Source organism: Onychomys torridus, chromosome 5, assembly GCF_903995425.1.
Source record: "Onychomys torridus chromosome 5, mOncTor1.1, whole genome shotgun sequence".
NCBI lineage: Eukaryota > Metazoa > Chordata > Mammalia > Rodentia > Cricetidae > Onychomys > Onychomys torridus.
In genome coordinates this window covers 96,925,333-96,950,276 of record NC_050447.1, presented here as the reverse complement: position 1 = coordinate 96,950,276, position 24,944 = coordinate 96,925,333, and the positions used below count along the sequence as shown (strand labels likewise).

The following is a 24,944-nucleotide window of genomic DNA, read 5'->3' as shown; positions in this document are numbered from 1 at the left end:
CTCACGTCTTTAATCCCAGCACTCAGGAAGCAGAAGCAAGCAGATCTCTGAGTCTGAGGCCAGTCTGGTCTACATAGCAAGTTCCAGGCCAGCCAAGATACATGGTGAGGTAGGAGTTATTAGCCTAAATTTCATGGCCTACATGTAATTGAAGGCCCAAATTTGTGTGCATATGCAATTTGTACAGACTGTGACCACTGCCACAATGGGCTGAGAACCAGGGTTATAAAAGAAGCACCTATTTGCTAAGTTGTAACAACTGAACGTACTTTTAGTAAATTAAAGAGAGGGAACAAATAGCTACTGTTAAATCAGGAAACTTAGATGTTAGGGTAAATAGTCAAAGTAACTCCTGGAGAGAAGGAAGAGGAATTTTACTTGTTCGTACTTCCTTTAGTTAGCTGTTGCGTGTGTGTCTTCACCTGTTAGCATCGCTAGTACTGTGAATGCCTTGAGTATTTGCTAAATAACTTTGCTGTGTAATAATCCATCTGTACACTGTGAATATGCATCACTCTCATTGGTTAATAAAGGAGTTCATTGGCCTATAGCAAGGATATGGTTAGGTGGGACAATCAAACTGAGGATACTGGGATGAAGATGGGTAGAGAGAGAGGCACACACTGGGCAGCCACCGAGGGAGCAAGGTGTGTAAAAATGAGGTAACAAGCCATGAGCCGCATGGTAACACATACATAGATTAATAGAAATGAGCTAATTTAAGTTTTAATAGCTAGCTAAAAACAAGCCTAAGGTATTGGTCGAGGATTTATAATTCATATTCAGCATCTGAGTCAGATATTTGGGGACAGTCAGGCAGGAAAGAAACATCCGCCCACATATGGTGTTTCCACATGGTACAACTACGTCCACATAAAACCTGAGAGAGCTTGGGAAAGGATTCTAAACACACAAAGAAGGAGTCAAACGTAGCTTCTTGGTAACCACTTTTTCTTCAGTGGGCTCTGTTTGCTGGTGGTGAACAGAGGCACTGTTCCTTTAAGAGATGGCTTCCTGGCTCCGTGCTAGCAACAAAAATGGTCAGCTCTTTTGAGAGGCCCTGCTGCCAAACACTTGCACAGTGTTCATGCTGCTCTGTGACGCTGCTAAGTGACGGTATAGACACAGAAACTTCTTGGAGATGGGGTCGTAAACATGGCTCCCAGAGCTGGCAGTGAACATACCTCCACGATGAAACCAGACTCTCAGGGAACCAAGAGGGAGGAGGCAGCACCAGCATGCCATGATCTAAGCTACACAGCAGTTTTTTATGTTGTTTTGTTTTTGTTTTCTTTCCCTCATGCAGACAGAAAAGGTTACATACAGGTGCACAGTAAAGACAGATTCAGATGGAAAAAACTTCAAAGTGGGTTACAATGTGATTAAAAATATGCAAAGGCTTGAGAGAGAAAAGAAAAAGAGAACAGAGTCATAAAAAGAGGAAAATATAGTTTTAAGATAAAGTCCTTAAAATGGAAGTAAAGTAATATAAAAGAAAACAGCCATGTAAAGATGAAAAATACACAGTCTGGATCCTGTATGCTATCCTGCTGTCTTTGAATTGTTTGACAGCTGAGGAAGGAGCAACAGCTGCTAAGAGACATTGGATTATAAATGCTGCTGGATTAAACCAACCTGTTCATTTTAAAAATACCTTGACTTCAAAATGGAAGTCAAAAGATATGTTACATTGGCAAAGAGATTCTGCTTTTATTTCCACAGAAATGATAGGATAAAGATAAAAGGGTAGAATATTGAATCAACTTTAATGCAAAAAAACAATTATTAATCTTAAACATTTTACATTGGTACAGATTTTGGTTTATTGATACAAATATAAAGTTAATTTTGTTATACTGTATGTATATATTTCTACTCTTGTTTAAGGTATTGTGTTTATGCAGCTCATTTAAAATGTAATGTATAATTTAAAATACAGATTAATAGTCATCTATAATAGTCAAACTTATAGTCATGTTAGGTATGTTTTCAAGGTCATACATAGATATATTTAGATAAATAGATGGTCCTCAAACACTCCAAAGATGTACAGAATATGGAATTTAATATATTTAATTACCTAAGGCTTTTGCATGACAGTGAGACATATCTGTTCCTGGCAGCACTGATCTACTTTAGAGAATTTTTTTTTTTTTCTTGAGACAGGGTCTCCCTTTGTAGCCTTGACTGACCTGGAACTCTCTATGTAGACCAGACTGGCCTCGAACTCCCAGCGATCCTCCTGCATCTGCCTCGGAGCACTGGAACTAAAAGAATGTGCCATCTTGCCCTTCTAAAAATAAATCTTAAACAAAAAGAACTTCATTAAACGCACATGCTGCCTTTGTCCCCAGGCTGGTGTCCTCTAACATGGCCACATTTTGATCCCTTTAGACCATTTTCTCTGTTCTTTTTCATGTCATCTTCTCTCTGAGCCCCTTAAACATAACCTGTCTCTCTAAAACCCAACTATATAGTCTCTGAAAGGGAAAACAAAACTATACAGCATCTTTATCACTTAGTGTGGTGGAATGAAATGTCCCCTGTAGCCTTAAGCATTTGAATACTTGGTTCCCAGTTGGGGGTTCTGTTTGGATAGTTTAGAAGGTGTGGCCTTGTTGGAGGAAGTATGTCACTGGGGGTGGGCTTTGAGGTTTCAGATCCAGGAGCCATTCTCAGTTTGCCCTCCCTGCTTCCTGCTTGAGACTGAAGATGTGAGCTCTCAGCTGCTGCTCCAGTGGCTAGGCCTGCCACTTCCCCGCCATGACGGCCTCTTATGCTCTGGAACCAAGAGCCCAAATAACCCCTTTCATAATTTGCCTTGATCATGGTGTTTCATCACTTTAAAAAAGTAAGTAATACAGTCAGGGGGGAAATTCCAACCCTGACAGCATAGGGGTCTCCAAAAGCACACTTAAAATATAATGAAAGACTTGTCACTCCCATACACGTGTTCCATCTATCCAGAAGCCCTCAGTAATCACCATCTTTGGTATGAAGTTTTTCAGAGTTTCATTGTAAATAAAAAACACACATTATATGTATTTATACACACAGAGACGGTTACACCTTTCATTTTTCTTAAACAGGGTCTTTCTATGTAACTCAGGCTGGCTAACAGCAGTCTTCCTACCTCAGCCCAAGCCCTACTCCAAGTGCTGATATCACAGGAGTGGCCTCTCTCCTCCTCTTCCTCCTCCTCCTCCTCCTCCTCCTCCTCCTCCTCCTCCTTCTTCTTCTTCTTTCTCTCTCTCTCTCTCTCTCTCTCTCTCTCTCTCTCTCTCTCCCTCTCTGGCTGTATTAGTAACTTTTTCACTCAGTAGACTCTGGACCTCTTTCCACATCAGTCTTAATTCTTCTTCATAACTGTGTACTACAGATCTCTAGGAAAAAAACATGCACTTTTGTGACTTTCAACCATGTGACTATACCTATTTAAAAACTTTAATGTTCCAAGAACTTGTGGAACAATCTTTATACACTGTATTGTATTGCTCTCATTGTTAATAAAAAGATGATTGGCCAATGGCTAGGCAGGATTTCTGAGGCAGCAAGAATCCTGGGAAGAAGAAGCATAGAGTCAGAGGAGTCTCCAGACAGACAGAAAGGAAGCAGGACATGCAGGAGAGATAAAAGCTACAAGCCTCGAAGAAGAAAGAAAGGAAGAAAAAAAAGCTACAAGCCTTGAGGCAGCACATAGATGAATAGAAATGGGTTAATTTAAGTTGTAAGAGCTAGTGAGTAATAAACCTGAGCTATTGGCCAAGCATTTAGAATAAGTATCTGAGTGGTTATTTGGGAAGTGGCTGCTGGAACAGAGCTGATCATGGTTTGGGTGAAAGACTCCACCTACAAGAACTCTCTTGGCGGATTATATCTATCCTTCCTGGAGCAAATGCCCAGTCAGTGCAGGCTGAATACATCCTAGACCTTCCTTGGAATTTCCTCCCTCAATTCACAGCTGTAGCCTCCTAGTTTCTGACTTACCTCTTCTTTGACTCTTCTCTGTGGTTCTTGAATTCCCCAAGTTCTGTCTCCAACACCTCTCCTCCAGCTCTGCTAGAGACTCTTCTGCTGAGACTTAAACCCTTCCCTGTGTGCAGTCCCACATCTCCACACAGACCTTTCTCACTCAGTTACCATTCCTTCCTGGGGCCCGATTCAGTGCAACAATCTGTTGGCACCACAACCAACATGCTTAAAAGAGAACTCATCTTTAATCCAGTCTTTTCTACTGGCTGCAGTGATACAGTTACCACCTAGGGAGCTTGATCAGGTTCCTCTTCTCAGCCAAAGAATTAAAAGGCAGGAAAAAATTCTCTAGCCCAACAGGCAGCAGAGGGTTAGATCCCAGACATAGCAGACATAACCTTTTATTAGGGTTTGGGAAAGGCTTTTATTAGGGTTTGGGAAACACATGCAGCAAGCATGAACAAAGACCCTCTACAAAGCCAAGGGGTGATATGATGCAGGAACTGGAATTCTGGTCTCTCCTTGAGGGCTGGGGGTGTTAAGGGTCTTTTAGATGGTCTTCCTACCCCAATTTAGGGTTGGTCAGTTTGCACAAACACAGGGAGGCTGATTGGTCCACAAGTTTGGGCTAAACTCATCCTGGTCTGACCTTAAACTTGTCCAGGACACAGGCAGAGGGGCTCTATTGACTGGGGGGGGGTGTGAGGGGTGAGGGGGGAGGAGAAAATCCTCTCAGTCTCTTTTAAATTGTCAGGCTTTTGTCATAGGTGCAGAGGGTGAGGAAGAATCCAGCCACTTTGGAATTTTACCATTTTTATTTTATAGTGATGGCCCTTCTCTCCGTCATCTATCAGGGGATCTAACACGCTATCACTTACACTAGACTGTATGTTACACAGTGACTGGTGCATTAGCTTCTTATTATGACAAAGTCCCTGACTGAAGCAGCCTAGGAAGGGCTCATGTGGGCCCCCGCACAGCAGTGAAGGCATGGCAGTGACAGCTGAGGTAAGGCAGCAGGCAGCTTTGTCTGAGGTCAGGAAGCAGAGAGGAATGCTGGCTGCTCTATCTAGGTCACTTCCATTGCTGTGAAGAGACACCATGACCATGGCAACGCTTACAAAGGAAAGCAGTTAGCTGGGGCTTACTCACAGTTCAGAGCTTTGGTCCATTATAAGAATGACAGTATGCAGGCACGGTGCTGGAGGAGGAACTGAGAGTTCTCCATCTGAATCCATAGGGAGCAGGAGAAGACACTGGGCCTGGCTTGGGCTTCTCAAACCCCAAAGCCCACCCCCAGTGACAGTTTCTCCAGCAAAGCCACACCTACTCCTGCTCTCCCTATGAGCCTACGGGAGCCGTTGCCGTTCAAACCACCACACTCCCTCCGCTCATACTTTGCACCGGACCGCAGCCCGTGTGATGTGGCCACACATAGAGTGGGGCTTTCTTCCTCAGTTAATCCTCTCTGGAAACCTTCACAGGCAACACGTAGAGGTTTGGTTCCTGGTGGTTTTAAGTCCAACCAAGGTGGCAGTAAATATTAACCATCCCAACTGGGAGTGCTACTCAAATTTAGGGGCATAGTCAGCAATGATAAATGCTCTAGCATCTGGTGGAGTCTGGCATGGCAGGAACCTGCCTGCCCGAATGCCAAGAGGGCAAGGAGCAAACCACACACACCATTATCCCAGTGGAATCTGATGTTATCTGCAGAAACGAATTTCCTTACCAGACAGACGGCTATCGAGCACTGCTGATCCCACTTCTGAAATATCCTTCTTTCCTCAGTGACTGTCACTGGCTTGGTTCATATATGAGCTTTCAGCTATATCAGCAAAGTCATAATATGGCTTTTGCGGTTTCCTGCTCCTCACATCTCTGTGGGAACATTTGAGAGTGACAACTTTTCAGTAAACAGCATAAGCCACATCTGCTATAGAATAATCCTGTACACTGTGAAGATCTGTCACTCAAATTGGTTTTAATAAAAAGCTGACAGGCCAGTAGCTGGGCAGGAAGTTAGGTGGGAAAGCCAAACTGAGAATGATGAGAAGAGGAAGGGCGGAGTCAGGAGTCACCAGCCAGATGCAGATGAGAATGCTGGACTGGGAAAAGGTACCAAGCCACGTGGCTAAACACAGATAAGAATTATGGGTTAATTTAAGGATAAGAGCTAGTTAGCAGCAATAAGCCTGAGCTATCAGCTGAGCATTTATAACTAATATTAAGCCTCTGAGTCAATACTTGGGAAGCAGCAGCTGAGTATTTGGGAACTGGTGGGGCAGAAACAAATATTCTCAACCACTAAGCAACCCCTAATTACAGTTTTAAAAGGGGAAAGTTAATGGGCCTTCCCGCAACATTAACTTGTTCTGCCAACATCTTCCAGCACTAACAGACTAGAGGACAGAACAGGAACTATGTGCGGTTTAATAGTGAGTATTCATCTACTCCAGCAGGTATCCATGTTCATTTACAGTGGACTTTGTAACAAACCCAGAATTTCCATAAGAAAACCATCTGTACACTACACTGGCCTCCAACTCAGTTATTCACCTGCCTCTGCCCTCTGAGTGCTGGGACTAAACATGTGTAACTTTCACTACCCAGATAACAATCTTGATTTCTAATAGCTACACATGATGATTTCTAATTGAAAACCTGAGCTGGGCTCATAAAAGAACTCAGACTGGTTGGTGGATGGTCACAGCAGAGGATGTCCTTACCAAATCATCTGAAGTGTAGTCCAGGGCTGGAGATAGCTCAGTGGTTAGGAGTGCTCACTGCTCCTAAAGAGGGCAGGAAATCAGCACTCGGCATTCACTGTGGGCAGTTCATAGCTGCCTGTCCCAGGTCCTTTTCTTACCTTCTAGGTCACCCACACACATATGCCATTTACTCACACAGATACATACATATACACATAAGTAAAAATAAATCTTAAAAAAAAAAAAAAGAACTTCACTTTGGTGACAAATAGACTAAATTTGGAACAACACACAGAGGACTGTCGTGCCGCCTTGTACACCTTTTGCTTGCTATGTACTTCGTGAATTCACTCATTCAAAACTGAAAGCACAGCTAAGGTAGACCATGCTTTAGGCCGTATAAAACATTGTTATCTGATTCTGATCAAAGGAAACCAAGTATAAGTGAATAACTTTACACTGTAGCTTAGTTTTTGTACTTTGGGGAAGAAGCAAGTCAACCTGCCTCCTAGAGCTTGAGAAAAATCTATATAAACCGGATGGCACTCAATAGCTACATCATATGGGCTGAATAAACTAAGCTATGAACAGCCAAAGGGAAGAACAACTGGCCGGCAGTGGTGGCACACGCCTGTAATCCCAGCCCTTGGGAGGCAGGGGCAGGCGGATCTCTGTGAGTTCAAGGACAGCCTGGTCTACAGAGTGTGCTCCAGGACAGCCAGGGATGTTACACAGAGAAACCCTGTCTTGAAAACCTGCACCCTCTCCAAACAAAAAAAAAGAGACAGAGAAAGAGAAGAGCAACTAACTAAAGGAGTTTAGGTCAATTGTTCTTTCCAGGGCACAAATTAGAAGTTAAATAGCCAGACATGCTGGCACATGCTGTTAATCCCAGCACTCAAAAGAGGCAGACAGGCAGCTGTCTGCGAGTTCAAGGCCAGCCTGGTCTACACTGTGAGTTCTAGGACAGCCAGGGTTACACAACAGAGAATATGTCTCGAAAAGTGAGGACTAGGGCTGGCAGATTTTCTGAAGCCTTGGTTCCATACTTTGGGTCAACTGACACGAGTCTTAAGGGCAGCCTTAGCACTAAATCTTGTTCTCAATTGTTAGGACTGAATCATCTCCAAATTCAAAAGCTGAAAACTTACTCCCCAACATGGTTATTAGGAATGAGTATCTGGAAGGTTCAATCATAGAACACTCAAGCACGGGGTTTTATAAAAATCTTTTTCTGTTTTCTGCCATGTAAGCACATAAGGACATAGCAGACTATACCAGACAGTGGACCTTTCCAGACTCTAACCTTCAGAACAAGAATAAAATTCTCTTGTTTAAACCTTAACTGTTTGTTATCGAAACCCCAAGACCCCATGTGCAACCAGGTGTACCACATATTGTAGAAGCAGACCTCTCTCTAGCAGTAACTCCTAGAAAACATGATTTTAAAGCTAACAGAGGAAATGCTGGTTTTTGAGATGAGAATTCATTGTACTGTCCAGTCTTCTTTAGAGTCCAGGGCTTGTAACCCTCCTACTTCAGCCTAGGAAGCTGGGAATACAGCTACACACCAATGAACCTGCTGATGAATCTTAATAGTCACAGGCAATTGAGTTTGACTGTATTTTATAATTATTTTTATTTAAGGACCAGTTACCTGAATAACGTAAGTGCATTAGAACAAGAGCAAAACAAATTCTTAGTTACTGAAATACAAATTTCTCCTAGCAAAACATGCAAAACCCCACACACATTATTGATCTAAGACAAAATGGGGATGAATAGTGCAACTGCTTAAGAATATATTGTAAATATACAAAACTGAGTATAAAACTCCAAGCTACTTTTGAAATCATCTCTCAATCTTTTGTTTCACCTCATTCACAAAAGAAACTTAAAGTAGCTTGTCACAATGTTAATAACATATTTGGATTAGTTCAGCCCAATGAACTATCTCATCATGAGATAGGAAAAATTTAAAATACCTTAAGGAGTTCCTCACCCCGCTCTGATTCATCACTAAAAAACCAAAGAATACAGCAGCTACATTCATGATGTTCCTAGAGCGGCTATGCCAGGGTGCAGTCTCTGGTGTTTGGTGAGAGCAGAGCGATACCTGAAGGCTTTTCCACAGCCATCACACCCAAAAAGCTTCTCTCCTGAATGAATCTCCTGATGCTGAATAAGGTATGTGTCCTGGCTAAAAGTCTTTGGGCATTCATTACAGTTGTAACGTTCCTCTCCAGTGTGAGTACTCTGATGTTCAGTTAGGTGCATGCTCTGGGAAAAGGATTTGTCACATTCACTGTACTTATAGGGCTTCTCTCCCGTGTGAATCTGCTGATGCTGAGTCAGATGGGAGTTCTGGCTAAAGGATTTTTCACATTTGTTACACTGGTAGGGCTTTTCTTCTGTGTGAGTTTTTTGATGTTGTGCAAGGGATGAACAGTGTCGAAAGGTCTTACCACACTTGGGACATGCATACGGCTTTGCTCCTGTATGAATTCTTTTGTGTTGTGTAAGGTGTATTTTCTGGCTAAAGGCTCTCCCACATTCATTACACTTGTAAGGTCTTTCACCAGTATGGATTTTCTTATGCTGAATAAGTGATGAGCCATAGCTGAAGGTTTTCCCGCATTCATGACATTGATATGGCTTCTCTCCAGTATGAATTCTTTCATGCTTAGCAAGAGATGAACTCCGAATAAAGGCTTTCCCACATTCCTTACATTCATAGGCTTTCTCCTGGGTGTGAGTTTTCTGATGCTGATTCAGGTTTGATAGGTAACTGAAAGCCTTTCCACACTCACTGCACTCAAAGGGTTTTTCTCGAGTGTGAATTCTCCGATGCTGAGTAAGGGATGAGCAGTAGATGAAGGCCTTTCCACAGTCACCACATTTGTAGGGCTTTTCTCCTGTATGAATTTTCAGATGCTGAGCGAGGGATGACCAGTAACTAAAGGATTTCCCACATTCTGCACAATCATAGGGTTTTTCACCAGTGTGTGTTTTTTGATGTTGAGTCAGGTTTGAGTGCTGACTGAAGGCTTTTCCACATTCATTGCATTCATAAGGCTTTTCTCCTGTATGAATCATATGGTGACGGATAAAAGTTGAAGGCCCATTGAAGGCCTTCCCACACTCATTACACTTGTAGGTTTTCTCTCCAGTATGAATTTTTTGATGTTGAGTAAGGTGTGTACTCCTGGTGAAGGTTTTGTCACATTCTTCACATTTGAAAGGTTTTTCTCCTGTATGAATTTTCTGGTGTTCCATAAAGTGACCTCTCTGGCTAAAGGATTTTCCACACTCATTACAAGTATATGGTTTCTCACCAGTGTGAATTCTCTGATGCTGAACAAGATGGGTCCTCTGACTAAAGGCTTTCCCACATTCATCGCATTTATAGGGCTTTTCTCCAGTATGAATTCTTTGATGTTGAGTGAGAGATGGAGCCTCAATGAAACCCTTTCCACACTGGTCACATTTGTATGGTTTATCTCCTGTATGAATTCTCTGATGATTTATAAGGTTTTCACTTCGGCTGAAAGCTTTGCTACACTCATTGCATTTATAGGGTTTTTCTCCAGTGTGTGTTCTTTGATGTCGGAGGAGAGCGGACCAGTAAGTAAAAGCTTTTCCACATTCATTGCACTTGCACAGCTTCTCTTTCCTGACGGGGTGTGAATTCAGCGTGGCTCTTGTTTTGACGGAAGTTTGTTCTAGAACTGCTTCTGTCTGTGTTACAAGGCTTGAACTCACCCCGAGACTGCTCTCACAAGTGGGTGCTGTTCTCTCGGTTACTTTCATTTCCTTTGGCAGAGTTTGTTGGTTTGCCTGAAGGTTCTCTAAACTCCCACCAGATCCCCATGTTTCTAAGACACTGGAGCTGTAAGGATCTTCCCTTTCGCAGTTGTTTGCCACTGCCTCTGCAGACAGGTGTTCTTCTGAGATGTCAACTTCTAGGAGAGAAACACTATTCTCAGGTCTTATCTTCCAGTCTGAAAGAAAATAAAATGCCAGTATTTTTTGGACAGAGCAAAAGGAAACTGTCCTTATTGGAGATTATCTAATTCTTTCAGGGTTCTCAAATATATAACCTTATTATTTGGTGAGAAAGCAGAAAGAGCTAAGGAAAATAAACTGAAATTGGAAAGAGATTGTTTGCTTCAATTTTACAGATGATCTCTAAGGACAAATAAAATTAAGGTGATAGTTAAATTTAAGAGGTGAGCAGGGTGTGGTGTTACACACTTTTAATCTCAGTACCTGGAAGACTGATGCAGTAGTACCACACTGGTGGCCCCCTCTTTCTTGCAAGTGACACCCTGCTTCAGTGGCCCAAGTGTCAGCCTGACCCCACTGCTACAAGGTCGGCCGCAGTCACTGAAGGCTCTGAAGTCCTTTGTGCATGACAAACCCCATGTGAATGTGAGTAGCACTGGCCACATGGAATCCCAGGTAATACTACCCTGACCATATCATTACAAAAATTCTAGCTGAAGGAGGTAGAGCTAAGTTCAAGAAGATGAGGGCACACAATGTCTCAGAGGAGAGTTTCGGGTATCACTATCAGTGCAGCCCATGTGGAGTACAGCACTCCTGTCTGCTACTATGCCCACAAAGACTTCCCCAAGCATGGCTGATCACTTAGAGCACATGACCCTGGAGGTGATGGCAGATGATGGCCCCATACCACAGATGCAAGAGCACAATGGCTAAACAGACTGGGGCCAAGCATGCTGTGGTGTATATGAACAAGGCAGACACTATGCGGAACTCAGAGATGGTGGGGGATAACATAGCTGGAGATCAGAAGCTGTTCACCTAGTTTGGCTATGAAGGAGCAGGGACTCCAATCATTACAGGCTCTGTGCTCTCTGTGCCCTTGAAGAATGTGATTCTGAGCTAGGTGTGAAGTCAGTGTAAAAGCTGCTGGATGCTTACATCCTGGTGCTCACCTGGGACCTGGAGGAACACTTTCTGCTACCCATAGAGTCAGTCTACTCTATTCCTGGCTAGGACACAGTGGTGACAGGTACATTAGAGCATGGTACAGGGAGATGTGAGTTGTTGGGATGTAATAAGGACATTCGCACTGTGATGATGGGTATTGAGACAATCTACAAGAGCTTGGAGAGGACTGAGGCAGGGGATAACATGGGTGCTCTGGTCTAAGGAAGAGAGGCAGGAGGATCTGAGCATGGTTTGGTCATAGTTCAGCCAGGCTCTTCTACCCAAAGCTACCAAAGGGTGGAGGCCCATGTTTACATCCTCAGCAAGGGGGAGGGTGGCCACCATAAACCCTTTGTGGCTCATTTTATGCCTATCATGTTCTCTCTGACTTGGGGCATAGCCTATCATGTTATCTTGCCTCCGGAGAAGGAACCTGCCATGCCTGGAGAGGACCCGAAGCTCAGCCTATGCTTGTGGCAGCCCACATTCTTAGAGAAAGGCTAGCACTTCACCTTGTAGGATCACAACTAGGCTACTGGCACTGTCCCCATCACTGAAACACCTGCCATGACAAAGGAGAACAGAATCTCACATGGAAATGAGCTGAACTTCTGCTCAGGTTATTGAGCTTTGGGCTGCCCTGGTCAGTGTTCCTTCCTGTGGACACAAACTGCATCCAAGAATGAGTACAATGGACACGTCTGCTCACAAGAAGTGGCCTGCCAGGTAATGTAGGCAAATAAAGCATTCCATGAACTTAGGGGGAAAAAAAAGGTAACCAGAGACCACTAAGGCTTCAAAGAAAAGGACTGACTCAGTATGAATTGAAATTCCTCGTTAATGAGCAACAAAGCAAAATTTTAAGAATGCTGATGTAAACTCCAAACAAACAGGAGAGACTTAACTAAGATTTATGACTGTTAGCCTGGAAATCATACGTAAGAATTCCATCTTTGCTAAAAAGTAAGAGTTGTAAATAGGAGAGGAAATAATTTATGGTAGGAAAGATAACAAATTCAAGTCTACCATTTTGGAATTTGGCAAAAAGAAATGGAGGATTATCCATATAATATAGGAGTGGAAGATGCCAGAAGCAGCATTATAATAGGATTGTTATGTGTAAGATACAAAATTCCAGCTTAAGAGGAAAGAAAAGAGTTGAAGCCACAGAAATATATATGAGACCGGTGAGGAAGACCCTCAAGGGTGATAGAATAAAAGAAAACATCCCCCAGTTCCACTGCTAACAGGACGACAGTAAGAAAAGACACTGTATTGTAAGTCCAGCCACAACCACCACAAGCATGAGCAGAATGGCAGACCTCATGCTGCCCACTCTCTCCTCCCTAATCTCCACAGATCATGGGTAGTGGGCAGCAGTGCAGGCAGCTTCACAGCGGCAGACCTTCAGCAAACACGGTCACTGCAGCACAGCTTTAGCATGGGTTTCAGATGTATATGTTCACCAAGAGGAATGACACCCAGGGAAATAGGTTTGTATAGCAAATAATCATAAAGAATATCTTCTGAGGCTGCTGGAATGGCTTAGTCAGTGGAGGTGCCTGCTGCTGCTGGGCCTGACAATGAGTCCAATCCCCACGACCCACACAGGAGAGAACTGACCACAGCAAGTTGTCCTCTGACCTCCACATAAACACACGCAGTCCTGGCCGACACATAAACAAAACAAATGCAATAAAGAATATCTCCTGGGGCTGGAGAGGCGGCTCAGAGGTTAAGAACACCAACTGTTCTCCAGAGGTTCTGAGTTCAATTCCCAGCACCCACATGGTGGCTCACAACCATCTGTAATGACAGCTGGTGCCCTCCTCTGTGTACATAATAAATAAATAAATCTTTAAAAAAAAAAAAAAGAATATCTTCTGGGTGTACTGTAGGGTGAAGCACAGTCTTGTGCTGTCAAGAAAGAGAAAAGAGCTTGATAACCAATCACAAGTATATAACATATGAAGGCAAAGTGACATCAACCACAACCAGTGTCTACACAATGTCATACACTCCATTCAATGATCAAGAGAATTATTTGGGAAAAGAAGGAAGGATTAGAGAAAGTTCTAGAAGAGCATGCTGATTATTACCACACCTCTCACAAAAGCAATCTATATACTTTTCTACATACAAAAATCTATGGGCACTGGCCAACATATTTCTATACCCAGTATGTGGAGAAGTAATTGAGGATGCTGGTAACCAAGCTGCAAAAACCCACGCAGACCAGTGAGATAAAACACACATCAGGATTACAGGTCTCCAAGACATCCTCAAGAAGGCGGTAACCGGGGGCTGGAGAAGCAGCTCAGTTAAGACCACTTACTGTTCTTGCAGTGGACCTGGGTTTGGTTCCAACACCCACAGAGTGGCTCACAATTGCCTGAAACTCCTGTTTCAGGAGACCTCTGTGGGTACCAGGCCTGTATGTGGTAAAGAAAACATACATGTAGGCAAAACAGTCACAAACACACACACAACGCACACAAATGAATAAATAGTATTTCGAAAAACTAAAGTAGAAAGTATTATTAATAGGTAATACCAAACAGAGTAATAAATTTCAGAGATGAAGGTCAAGGTTGAGACAATAATACATTCAGACAAAGATTAAAAGGAAAATTAATGAGCATAAACAAATCTGCCAAGAACTCTGGGATAAGTTCCATGGACAAAATCTAAGAATCTGGAGAAGGAACTGAGATAAATTCTAAAAGCACAATTTAATGAAATTATAGCAAATCTACAAGGGGGAGAAAAAAGGACATCCATACACAACAAGCATATAGAACTACAGATAGACATGAACAACATGAGATAATCAAGATGTCAAAATTACAAAAAAAAAAAAAAAAAAAAAAAATTAAAACTGTATTATGTGGGGAAAATACCAACCCACATACATCAGAGAAATATCAGAATAACATCAGATCTCTCATTGACAATCCAAAAAGCTAGAAAAGTGTGTTGATATTTCAAACCCTGGAAGTAAATTAACCACTAAGATGGTTACCCTGGGACTGGAGAGGTGAGTCAGTGGTTAAAAAAAACTTGCTCTTGCAGAGGACCCAGGTTCAGTTCCTAACAGCCACATGGTGGCTCACAACCATCAGTAACTCCAGTTCCAAGGTTTTGACACTCTCTTCAGGCCGTGTAGGCACCAGACACACAAATGATGCACAACATACATGCTGGCAAAACACTCATACACATTTAAAAAAAAAAAAAAAAAAAAGATTGTTGAGGCTGGAGATAACTCAATGGTTACAAACACTGGCTGTTCTTTCAGAGTGCTGGGTTTGATTCCTAGAACCCACATGGAGGCTCACAACTGTCTTAAACTACTGTAAAGAAAAGAACTATAGCAATAATAATCTAGTCAACCAAAACAACCAACAAAACCATAGGACACTGAAAACGCTTCAATAAGAATTTCTGATGTAAATGGCCTCAACTCGCCAATATAAAAACACAACTGACTGGATTACAAGATCCAACTATTTGTTGTCTATTAGAAATACACTTTCCCTTCAAAGACACTCATAAACAGATTCCAAAGAATGGAAATCAACCTACCAGACAAATGCAAACTTTTAACTTGCTCTGCAGACAGGTTGGCCTTAAACTCAGAGATCAACCCGCCTCTGCCCCAGTGCTGGGATTAAAGGTATGCACCATCACCACCACCACTGGCTAAGAAATGCAAACTTACATTAAGCTAGCATAACTATTCTGATATTGGATAAAGTAGATCCCAACTGAAACTAGTCAGAATAGATAAAGAAGGTCACTGCATATTAACAAAGGGGATAATTTATTAAGGAGATATAACAAATGTTTGGGTTCCCAATTTAATGTAACAAATACTGAAAGGCATGAAAGGCCAGAAAGGTCTTCATATAGAAATACTGAAACACTTCAGTAATCCACACTCCCCTTTAGATGTCTTCCAAATTAAAAATCACCAAAGAAACTTCAGAGCTAAATTATACCATGTATCAGTTGGAACTAGATATCTGCACAACATACTACCCATCAGATACAGAATGCACATTCTTCTCACCAGCCCTTGAAATCATCTTAGAGACCACAAGCAAGCCTTAATAAATACAAAAGGATCAAAATTAATTCATTGTATCTCATCAGGTCATAATGGAATAAAATTGGAAACCATCAACAAGAGAAGCCACAGAAACAATACAAATTCTTGGAGACCGAACAAGATACTTGTGAATGAACAGTGGGGTCATTGAAGAAATCAGGGAGGAAATAAAGAACTTTCTAGAATCAAAAGAAAATGATAGCACAATTTACCAGAACCTCTTGGATAGAGCTAAGATAATTCTTAAGTTTATAGCTGTATGTGCATACATTAACCACTGCCCCCTAAAAATAAAGAACCAAAGATGTACGTATCACACCTACACATAATTAAAAAAGAAAAAGTAAGACCAACAGGAAACAATCTAATGATATATCTCAGTGTTAAACACACAGAGACATTAATTTTAAAAATTATGCGTGTGAACATATGTACATGGGTGCCTGTGCCCAAAGAGGACAGAGATATCAAATTCCTTGGATCTGGAGTCAAGGAGGTTGTGAGCTACCTGACGAAATAATTAGGAACTGAACTTGGGTAGACTGGAGGAGCATGAAGCTCTCTTAAATCCCTAAGCCATCTCTCCTGCTCCCAATTTCAAGGTTCTAGAAAAAAAAAAGATTAAATTAAAAAATAAACAAAGAAACAACAACAACAAAAAAAACCAACAAGCTGTGGTACTTTTTGTCAACTTGATATAAGCTAGAATAATCTGGGAAGTGAAACTTCATCTGAGGATCTGCCTGAATCAGATTGGCCTGTAGGCAGGTCTGTGGGGGCATTTTCCTGGTTAACATTAACTGGGAGGGCCCAGCCCACTGTGGATGGTGCCACCTTTGGGCAGGTCGTCCTAGGTTGTAGTAACAAGCAAGCTGAGTGAGCTATGGAAAGCAAGGCAGTAAGCAGTGTTCCTCCATGGTCTCTGCTTCAGTTACTGTCTCCAGGTTCCTATACTGTTTTGAGTCCTGGCCTTGGCTTCTCAATAATGGACTGTGACCAGAAAACTTTTTCCTTCCCAAGTTGTTTTTAGTCATGATGTTTATCACAGGAATAGAAAACAACCTGGACATAAGCCAAACCCAAAAGCACATGGCTAGAAATAATGAATAGGGACTTAAAAAGACAATGCATCAAGTCAGAGTTAGTTCCTTGAAGAGATAAATAGATTGACAATCGTAGGCCAAACCAACAAAAGGAACAGAAGATGCAATGCACCTTTGCAAAATTAGAGATTCAAAAGGAACTGCTTATAAAGACACCAATGAAATCCAGAGGATAATTAGGGAATACACTGAAAATATATTCAAAAGAGCTAGAAAATCTTGGCGAAAGGATAGATTCCTAAATACATGTGAGTTAGCAAAATTAAACCAAGATATAAGCAATGTTTGCAGACCCATAACAGTAACAATATTGAAACAGTAATTAAAAGCCTCCCCACAAAGAGAAGTCCGGGGCCAAATGTGTTTATTGCTGAATTCTTCCAAACGTTGAAGGAAGAGCGAATGCCTATTACTTCTCAAACTGTTTCACAAAAAAAGAAAAGGAGAAAATACCACCAAACTCATTTTACAAGGCTAGTATCACTCTGATATCAAAACCAGATAAAGACCAAACAACAACAAAGTGTAGACCAATACAGGAACAAAAACTTGCACCAAAATCCCTGCTAGCCAAATTCAAGAACACACTAAGATCATACATAACAACCGCAGTTTTTCACCCTAGGGATGCAAGGCCGATTCAATATATACATATCCATGAATAAAATAAGACGTAAGTAGACTAAGGACAGAAATCACCTGGTCACCGCAATTAATGCAGAAAAGGCATTCGACAAAGTTCAATATCCCTTTACCATGAGTCCTGAAAAAACTTAGGATACAAAGAACACAATGGTGCTGCAAATGTCAATTTCATTTTTTCCTTTTTAGTTTTTCTAGACAGGGCTTCTCTGTGTAAAAGCTTTGGCTGTCTCAGAACTTGCTCTAGACCAGGCTGGCCTCGAACTCACAGAGAGTGCCTGCCTCTGCTTCCCGAATGCTGGGATTAAAGGCTACCACTACTTCCTGGCTATGATTTCATTTTTCTGTATGGCTGAATAAAATTCCATTGTGTAGATGTATCACATTTTCTTCATCTATTCCTAGGTTCATGGACATCTAAGCTATTGTGAATAGTACAGCAATAAACAGGGTGACTAGCTTATTCCAGAGTCAGGACCTTGAAGAAATTCCTTGTGCAGTTTGGAAACTGATGACTTAGAAGATTATATTCAGAATTATTCAGAATCTCAAGGACAGAATGATAAAGTGACAGAATATGAAACTATGCATTAGAGTAAGAAGGGGGTAAGTGCTTTAAGAAAAGGGGGGGCTGCAGGTGTGGAACTCACTTTTATTTTAGTTTGGTTGAGGACAAAGAAGAGAGACTGGATGGTGGCCAGTGTTGAGTGAAAGCATCTGGGGATAGCATGTGTTTCCATTTGAAACCCGAAAACAGAAAGTGGGGACCATCCTGGATCAAAAGAAAGTGGGAAGAGGGAATGCAGAGCACTGTTTGAGAGGACTGCTTTACAACAATCAGGAAGGGTGCCTCCTCTAAAGAGACTGTGAAATAGAATCTCATCTCTCCACAGGTGGTGCTCTGGGTGCACATCTACACAGAGTCACTTCTCACCAGGCTGGCATCTGCAGAGCAGTCCTCTGTTGTCACACACTACTTACTTTCCATGGAAGCAACAGGAATGCACGACTCCTCAATCCACGGCTCAGTCCCTTGTTCTAGCTGGGAAATCACATCAGGTTTGGAAACCTGGAGTCCTGCTCAGAGGGGAAAAAAAGGAATCTGTCTGCAATAAGGAAAAAGCACTGGATCAGAATGTAATCTCACCACTCTGTTTCTAAGATATTCCACATGGGAAAAATCTGGTGGGATGAATAGCATGTCAACTGTCATAGACAACTGAGAGACTGATCTCAAGAGAGAAAAATTAGTCTGCTGTTCCACTTAATAAGGAGAAACTACCAAAATTTAAAATTGTTGGTTTCTAAACTTAGATATCAATCACATCTAAACACAAGAGATAATGGGCTTCCCACATCTCATCTAAATTTGGGGGTCACCCTCACCTACAGAGACCAGGTATGTACCCTCCTCCCCACACTCCATCAAAACTTTGGGCTACCCTTACCTACAGAGATGAGGTGTGCATTTGCCTCCCACACCATATAAATTTAGGGTTACTCTTACCTACAGAGACCAGGTATACACCCCCAACCCACATCCTTATCTTAACTTGGGGGCATCACCCTCACCTATAGAGACCAGGTGTGTATAATTTTCCAACGTTACATCTCTGAACAAATCTCTCTGTGTAGGATCCAGGTGTTTCCATTCTTCCTGGGTGAAGTTCACAACCACATCCTTAAAGGTCACTGATTCCTAAAACATCAAGTATTCTATTACTTAGCCTTAGGAAATTGGTAAGATTAATAATATCTATAGAAGCAAGACAGGTGATAAACTAAAGTGATAGTAGTATGTCAGTCACTAGGATGTCCATTTTTGGAAAGTTTTAAAATAGTATGTTGATATTTGCACACTGTGTGAAAACTAATTGCTGTGATTGGTGTAATAAGAAGCTGAATGGTGGATAGCTAGGCAGGAGGCATAGACAAGACTTCCAGCCAGATACAGAGGAAGCAGCATGGGCAGGATGGAGAGATGAGGTAATGAGCCACATGACAGAACAATAGATTAATACAAATGGGCTAATTTAAGTTATAAGAGCTATGGGACAAGTCTAAGCTAAGGCCAAGTCTTCATAATTGATAAGTCTCCATGTCATTATTTGTGAGCTGGCGGCCCAAAGAAAAGTCCATCTACACAGTTTGTTATCCATAGGATCATTATTAAGAATAAAATAATGTTCTATGTGGAGGGTGGTAATGTAGCTCACTGGCAGAGCATGGACAAGGCCTTAGGTTCAATCCTCAGCACCAAAAACCAAAAGCAAACCTTTTCCCCCTGTGAAGTGCTTAATTCAGGCATCCAAGTAAGTGCTCAGGCATTACTGGCCAATACTGTCCTTGTCCTCTCTTACGTCTGAGTGATGCTAAAAGTCCTTAAGTTGAAATTGGCCAGAACTAGGGTGTGTGGTCTGAATAAGCATAGGAAACCCGATGAAGGAAGGTTTTGAGGTTCATTAAGGCCTATGGAAAAATTCTTTCTCTTTCATCCATTCTCTCTTTCTTTTGTCTGAGTTCTCAAGAAGATACATTTTCTCAACAACTTCATCAGGTCATTTTTCCTATATTAAAATCTAATATGACTCAAAGATGACCTAGAGAATAAAGCCTCACACTTCTCATTAGATATTCAAGATAGTTCATATTCTGACCAAATTCAATTTTCCCAAAATAAGCCAGCTCCTCCAAATCTTTCTGAATCTGCGGCTGTTAGCAGTACTCACCTGCACACCTCTGCTCATAACCCTCTCCATACCTGTACTCGGCTTCTCACTCCAATATTCAAATGTCACTTGTCCTTCAGAGAGTACAATTCCACATCATCCATGGAACTCTCTGTCCCTTGCAAACCACACATTCCCTCAGATCTACAACACTCATTTCACCTTCCATAAATCTGCCTGATTTGATTTTTATTGGCCATTTTACTCTATTCAAGTGAATTAAATGTTGTGCTACTTTCCCCCCAGCCTAATAGTGTTACAAGATACTAGGTAAGAGGTAAATGGTGCATGCATCCTTGAAACTGGAGAGGCAGAGCAGGATCCAGATGAGATCACAGGACAGATGAGAGCCCAGAAAGACTTGCCAATGATGATTTGGGGGTAAACACACCTCACAATAAAAGACACGTTATTCTGAGAAGTGACATGGTGTTGTTTTTTTTTCTTTTTGGCTCTTTTGGGGGGCCCACCATCCAGTTCCCAAATAAATCACACATGGAGGCTTATTCTTAATTATGAATGCCTGACCTTAGCTTGGCTTGTTTCTTGCCAGCTTTTCTTAAATTATCTCATCTTCCCTTTGCCTCTGGGCTTTTACCATACTCTTACTTCTGTATATCTTACTTTTACTCCTTGGCTTGCTGTGTAACTGGCCCCTAGAGTCCTCTTCCTTCTCTGGCTACTTCTTCTCTTTTCCCGGATTTCTCCTTCTACTTATCCTCTCTGCCTGCCAGCCCTGCCTATCCTTTCTCCTGCCTCACCATTGGCCATTCATCTCTTTATTAGACTCTCAAGTGTTTCAGACAGGCACAGTAACACAGCTTCACAGAGTTAAACAAATGCAACATAAACAAAAGTAACACACCTTAAAATAACATTCTACATCAACAAAGCACCTAAGAAAATCTCAACTTACCCGAAAACTAGTTGATGGGAGTAGAGGATGTCCCTCATAGAGACTGGCAGGGTCTGCAAAGGACAGGCCTAAGGTAGAAGAGGCCATGGTGAATCTGACTAGTCTGTTGCTCCCAGCAATCCAGAAAAACTCACTTTTCTTCCTGGAAATAACAACCATGTCTCTCCTTCCTTTATGTCTGAATCCCTAGTGCCCCAAAAAGACCCAGCTGAGGCTTCTGTACTGTCCTGAGTAGGATCAGGAGGGAAAAAAAAAAAAAAAACTGCTTTAAGATTCAGCTTTGTCTCTTGATACTTAACTACTCACACGGTTCATACAGCTAAATCTGAGGTCCTCATTAAGTGAGGCAAGACATTCCTGCTGTCTTTTCACTGCTACACATAAAATGTCAGTAAACAGCAGGGAATGAAGGTGCATGCCTTTAATCCCAGCACTGAGGAAGCAAGAACTTGTGGGAACTCTGGAAGTTTAGTGGCACACACAATGTACACACCCGTGCAACCATGCATACCTAATGAAAAGAAAAGACATACAGGTAAGCATTCATACACATAAAATAAAAATCAATCTAAAAAAATTTTAACAAAATATTTTGAGGGAAAAATAGTAATATATTATACTCTCAGATGTTTTTAAAATAACATTTAAATAACTATTTTTATTTTTAGGCACTACAATGTAAGAAATGTGCTAACTAGGAAAAAGACTTCTCAGAAGTCTAGAGATCTTACATAGACCTATCAAAAGAAATGAGGCCAGGCTACTCGAACCAGAACCTGGGAGTTCTAACAGCTGAATTCACAGGTCAGAGTAGCATTGTGAAAAAACGGCCAGTCTCTAGTGCTTTTAAGATCACAAGAATAGGCACTTTGGGTAGAAGGAACTAAAAAACAACTATGTTCTTTTTTTATGCACCCAAAATGGCGAGTTTAAGGCCACACTCGCACCGGCACAAACTTGAAAAATTGCTATCTGCAAGATATTTCGAAACTTATCTTTGTATTGAAGAGATAGAACACTGCTTTTTTTTTTTTTCTGACTACAACAATTTATTATTCTACAATGAAATAAAGAAAAATATCAAGAGGATCAGATATTCTGAACTGTTGTTTCTTTTCAAATTCTCATGTCCAGGAGACAGAATTAATTCCTCCAGTCTCTTTCGATGATGTAATTAGGTTTCTTTACCCCTAGCCACATTGCTTCCTCCTCCCACCTCTCAGTTCGCGCCCCCACCAGCCGGCTCTGCCCTGGTAGTCCCCATTACCTGCCATCTCAGGAGCTCTACTGTGTTCCGCTAGAACTTGGACACGTGGATACCCAGGCAGCTTCAGTCTGGGGCTTGAAGGTCCGGCTCCCCTTCCAGGGTGGGTGCCTTATGCCCTCCGAGGTTGGTTTACAGGGCACAGGATGCAGTCTGCAGCACACGTCTTACAGTGCACCTCAGACTCATGCAGAGTGGCCAGGAGGTCCTGCCCAAGAGCGGAGAGCACAGGGGAGGATTGGATTACTGCACAGAAACACACAGTCGTGGAAAGGGAGGGCGCAGAGTCTGACTAGGCGCTCTCCACCGGGTCCCCGACCTGCTACTTCCCCGGCCCGCGGCCAGACACACCTGTTGCGGGGCACACCAGAGGGCAGGCTGCCCCGCAACTCAGCTGGCCCGGCCCAGAACAAAGGAACAAAGCCTTGGGGAACGGGCAGCCCCGCCATCACCGAGGGGAGGCGCGCCCCCTTCCCTAGCTCCGCGGCTTCCTCCCGCGCCGGCCGCCTTACGCCGGCCTGCCAGGTGACGTCACACTCCCAGGGGCCTGGCGGTTGCCATGGTGATACCTGGACTCCTGTCTAGTGACGCACTCGTTAGGGTCCAGGATCGCGTGGGATGGTCAACAAACCTAAGGGTAGGAGCCTAAGCCGGGAACTGGCCAGATACCCACCTCTTTCCACGCCCACAGTCGGTTTAGCGGTCACTTCCGGTCGGGCAGAAGCTCCTTTTTCTTTCCTCCTCCCTCCAACACACACGCGCCACATACCGGGGAGCACGAAGGACCACGTTTCCCAGAATGCAACACGCGGCGTTTCTGAATTACTTTTCCCAGGCTTCCACAAATGTTTCGGTCCCACTTGGTGGGTCGGGAAGTTGCGCCTACCTACTGTTTGTGTCTGATTGCTTGGACTGTGAGCAGAGGTAGTCATATACTAGTCTTTGGAACAAAGACAGATACACACACCTGCAGAGTTTTGGGTCGGGGATGTTGGGGCAGGGTATCATGCTCCTCAGGTGGCCTCGAACTTGCTATATAGATGTAGCTGGCCTTGAATTCCTGATCCACTTTCTCCACCTCCCGAGGGTCAGGACCTCCCACACTAATTTCAAAACACAAGCGTACATTTCACCATTCAGCCCTACCTTTATTACCTGACCTGCATTCTTCTTTATGTGATTTTTGTCATTTTGAAAATATCTGTCATTACCCATTGAATTGTTTTTATGTCTTCGAAAAATGTCCCACATTTTTTTAAATGCTAAAGAAAACGGAAGGAGGTGGTGGCACAGTATTTTAATGCTCTCTGTTCAGTCTTCTCTCAGAGATCAGGCCTCAATTTCAGTTTCCAGAGACTGAACGAGCAGTTTCTAAAAGAGCCACAAAGGACAATCAATCTCTAACACCCCCATCAACAAGGACAAGGAGGCCTGATACTACACGTGCCTGGCCACGCCAGGCCAGGCCTGAGCCACAGTCAGCAAATAACCAAATAAGGACAAACCCTAGGATTAGTACAGACTTGCCCCAAAAAGGAAAACTGTACCCCTGACCAGCCCTAACTAGCCCTGGCCAATCAGAACATACTAATATGATTGCCATTTGCTTAAGCCAATCATATCTAAAATGACCTAACTGCCCTAGGAACTCCCCTTAGTGGTGCTTAAAAGGAGCTTATGCGCTTCTCTGGGGGTCGTTGTCATTTTGCCTTTTTGTAGGATGGTACCCCCCACCCCCAGCATGCTGGAATAAAGAACGTTCTTGCTGATTGCATATGTGGATGGTGGTCTTTTGTAGAACTTCTCCAGGACGCTAACACTAGACATGGTTACTAGAAACTTCTGAACCATCTCTCCAGGCCCCAAAAGGCATATTTTAAAATGTGGCAACTATTGGAGGCATATTTGAGAAAATTGAACTGCTGGTGAGGAACAGTTGAGGATACTCTTTAGAAGTGTCTCTATGATTTCGAAGAAAACTGAAATTGAGTAAAAGAAAGGAATAGACACAAGGACAGAAGACAGAAAGTCAACGTGTTCATAACAGTCAGGAAGCAGGGATAAGTTTAAAACCAGCTGTCAACATTTCCTGTATGCCAAGCAAGGTCCCAAGTGCCTTGCATCTAGTAAGTTAATTCTTAAAGCAATTAAGTGGATATACTTTTCTCTAATTGTTCCTACTTTACATCAATGGAAATTAAGTAAGAAATAGATTAACTTGCTTGAGGTCGCATGGACAACAAAAAGGACTGCTGGATTATCATGGATAGTTGGTGGCCAAGGGAAGAAACTGGAATGAGTTTGCCTAAGGCCTTTCCAGGAATAAATGTTTTTATTTCTGAGGCTTTAAATATGGGAGACAACTTAGGTAACATGAAATTTGTGGGTCACAAATTTTCACTAAAAACTTCATGTTTTCATTGTTTCTCTAGTGTAATGTAAGAACGATACCCCCCCTCCCCCATAGTCTCTAAGTTTTTGGTTGTTGGACTTTTCCTCTCTTGTCACCTTAAACATTTTTCAACGGCAACAATCTAGTT

The 24,944-nt window shown here is 42.4% G+C and overlaps 1 protein-coding gene and 1 pseudogene across 6 annotated transcripts; one reads left to right on the top strand and one right to left on the bottom strand.

The window, feature by feature from the left end:
* Positions 1-8,100: 8,100 nt before the first annotated feature.
* On the bottom strand, positions 8,101-23,117 carry Znf184 (zinc finger protein 184). 6 transcript variants are annotated; one of them, XM_036187265.1, is made up of 6 exons: positions 23,078-23,117; positions 22,408-22,612; positions 21,141-21,208; positions 19,068-19,194; positions 18,477-18,572; positions 8,101-10,684 (listed from the first exon to the last, which is right to left on the bottom strand). In XM_036187265.1, exons 2-6 carry the CDS (start codon positions 22,412-22,414, stop codon positions 8,733-8,735), a joined length of 2,250 nt encoding a protein of 749 aa, XP_036043158.1. In that variant the 5' UTR covers positions 22,415-22,612; positions 23,078-23,117; the 3' UTR covers positions 8,101-8,732. The 6 variants fall into 6 exon arrangements, with proteins under 6 accessions (XP_036043158.1, XP_036043155.1, XP_036043159.1 ...); XM_036187262.1 differs by lacking the exon at positions 23,078-23,117 and adding an exon at positions 22,756-23,051; XM_036187266.1 differs by lacking the exon at positions 23,078-23,117 and adding an exon at positions 22,756-23,051 and having other exon boundaries at positions 8,101-10,645.
* Positions 10,964-12,158, top strand: LOC118583828 (annotated as a pseudogene).
* Positions 23,118-24,944: the final 1,827 nt, after the last annotated feature.

Bases quoted from the DNA above. Each gene is read 5' to 3' on its own strand.
- Znf184 (XM_036187265.1), bottom strand. The intron at 19,195-21,140 runs GTAAGTTGAGAT...TTGATGTTTTAG, and splicing joins TCCCATCAACTAGTTTTCGG to GAATCAGTGACCTTTAAGGA. The intron at 10,685-18,476 runs GTAAGTAGTGTG...ATTTTCTTTCAG, and splicing joins TCCTGTTGCTTCCATGGAAA to ACTGGAAGATAAGACCTGAG.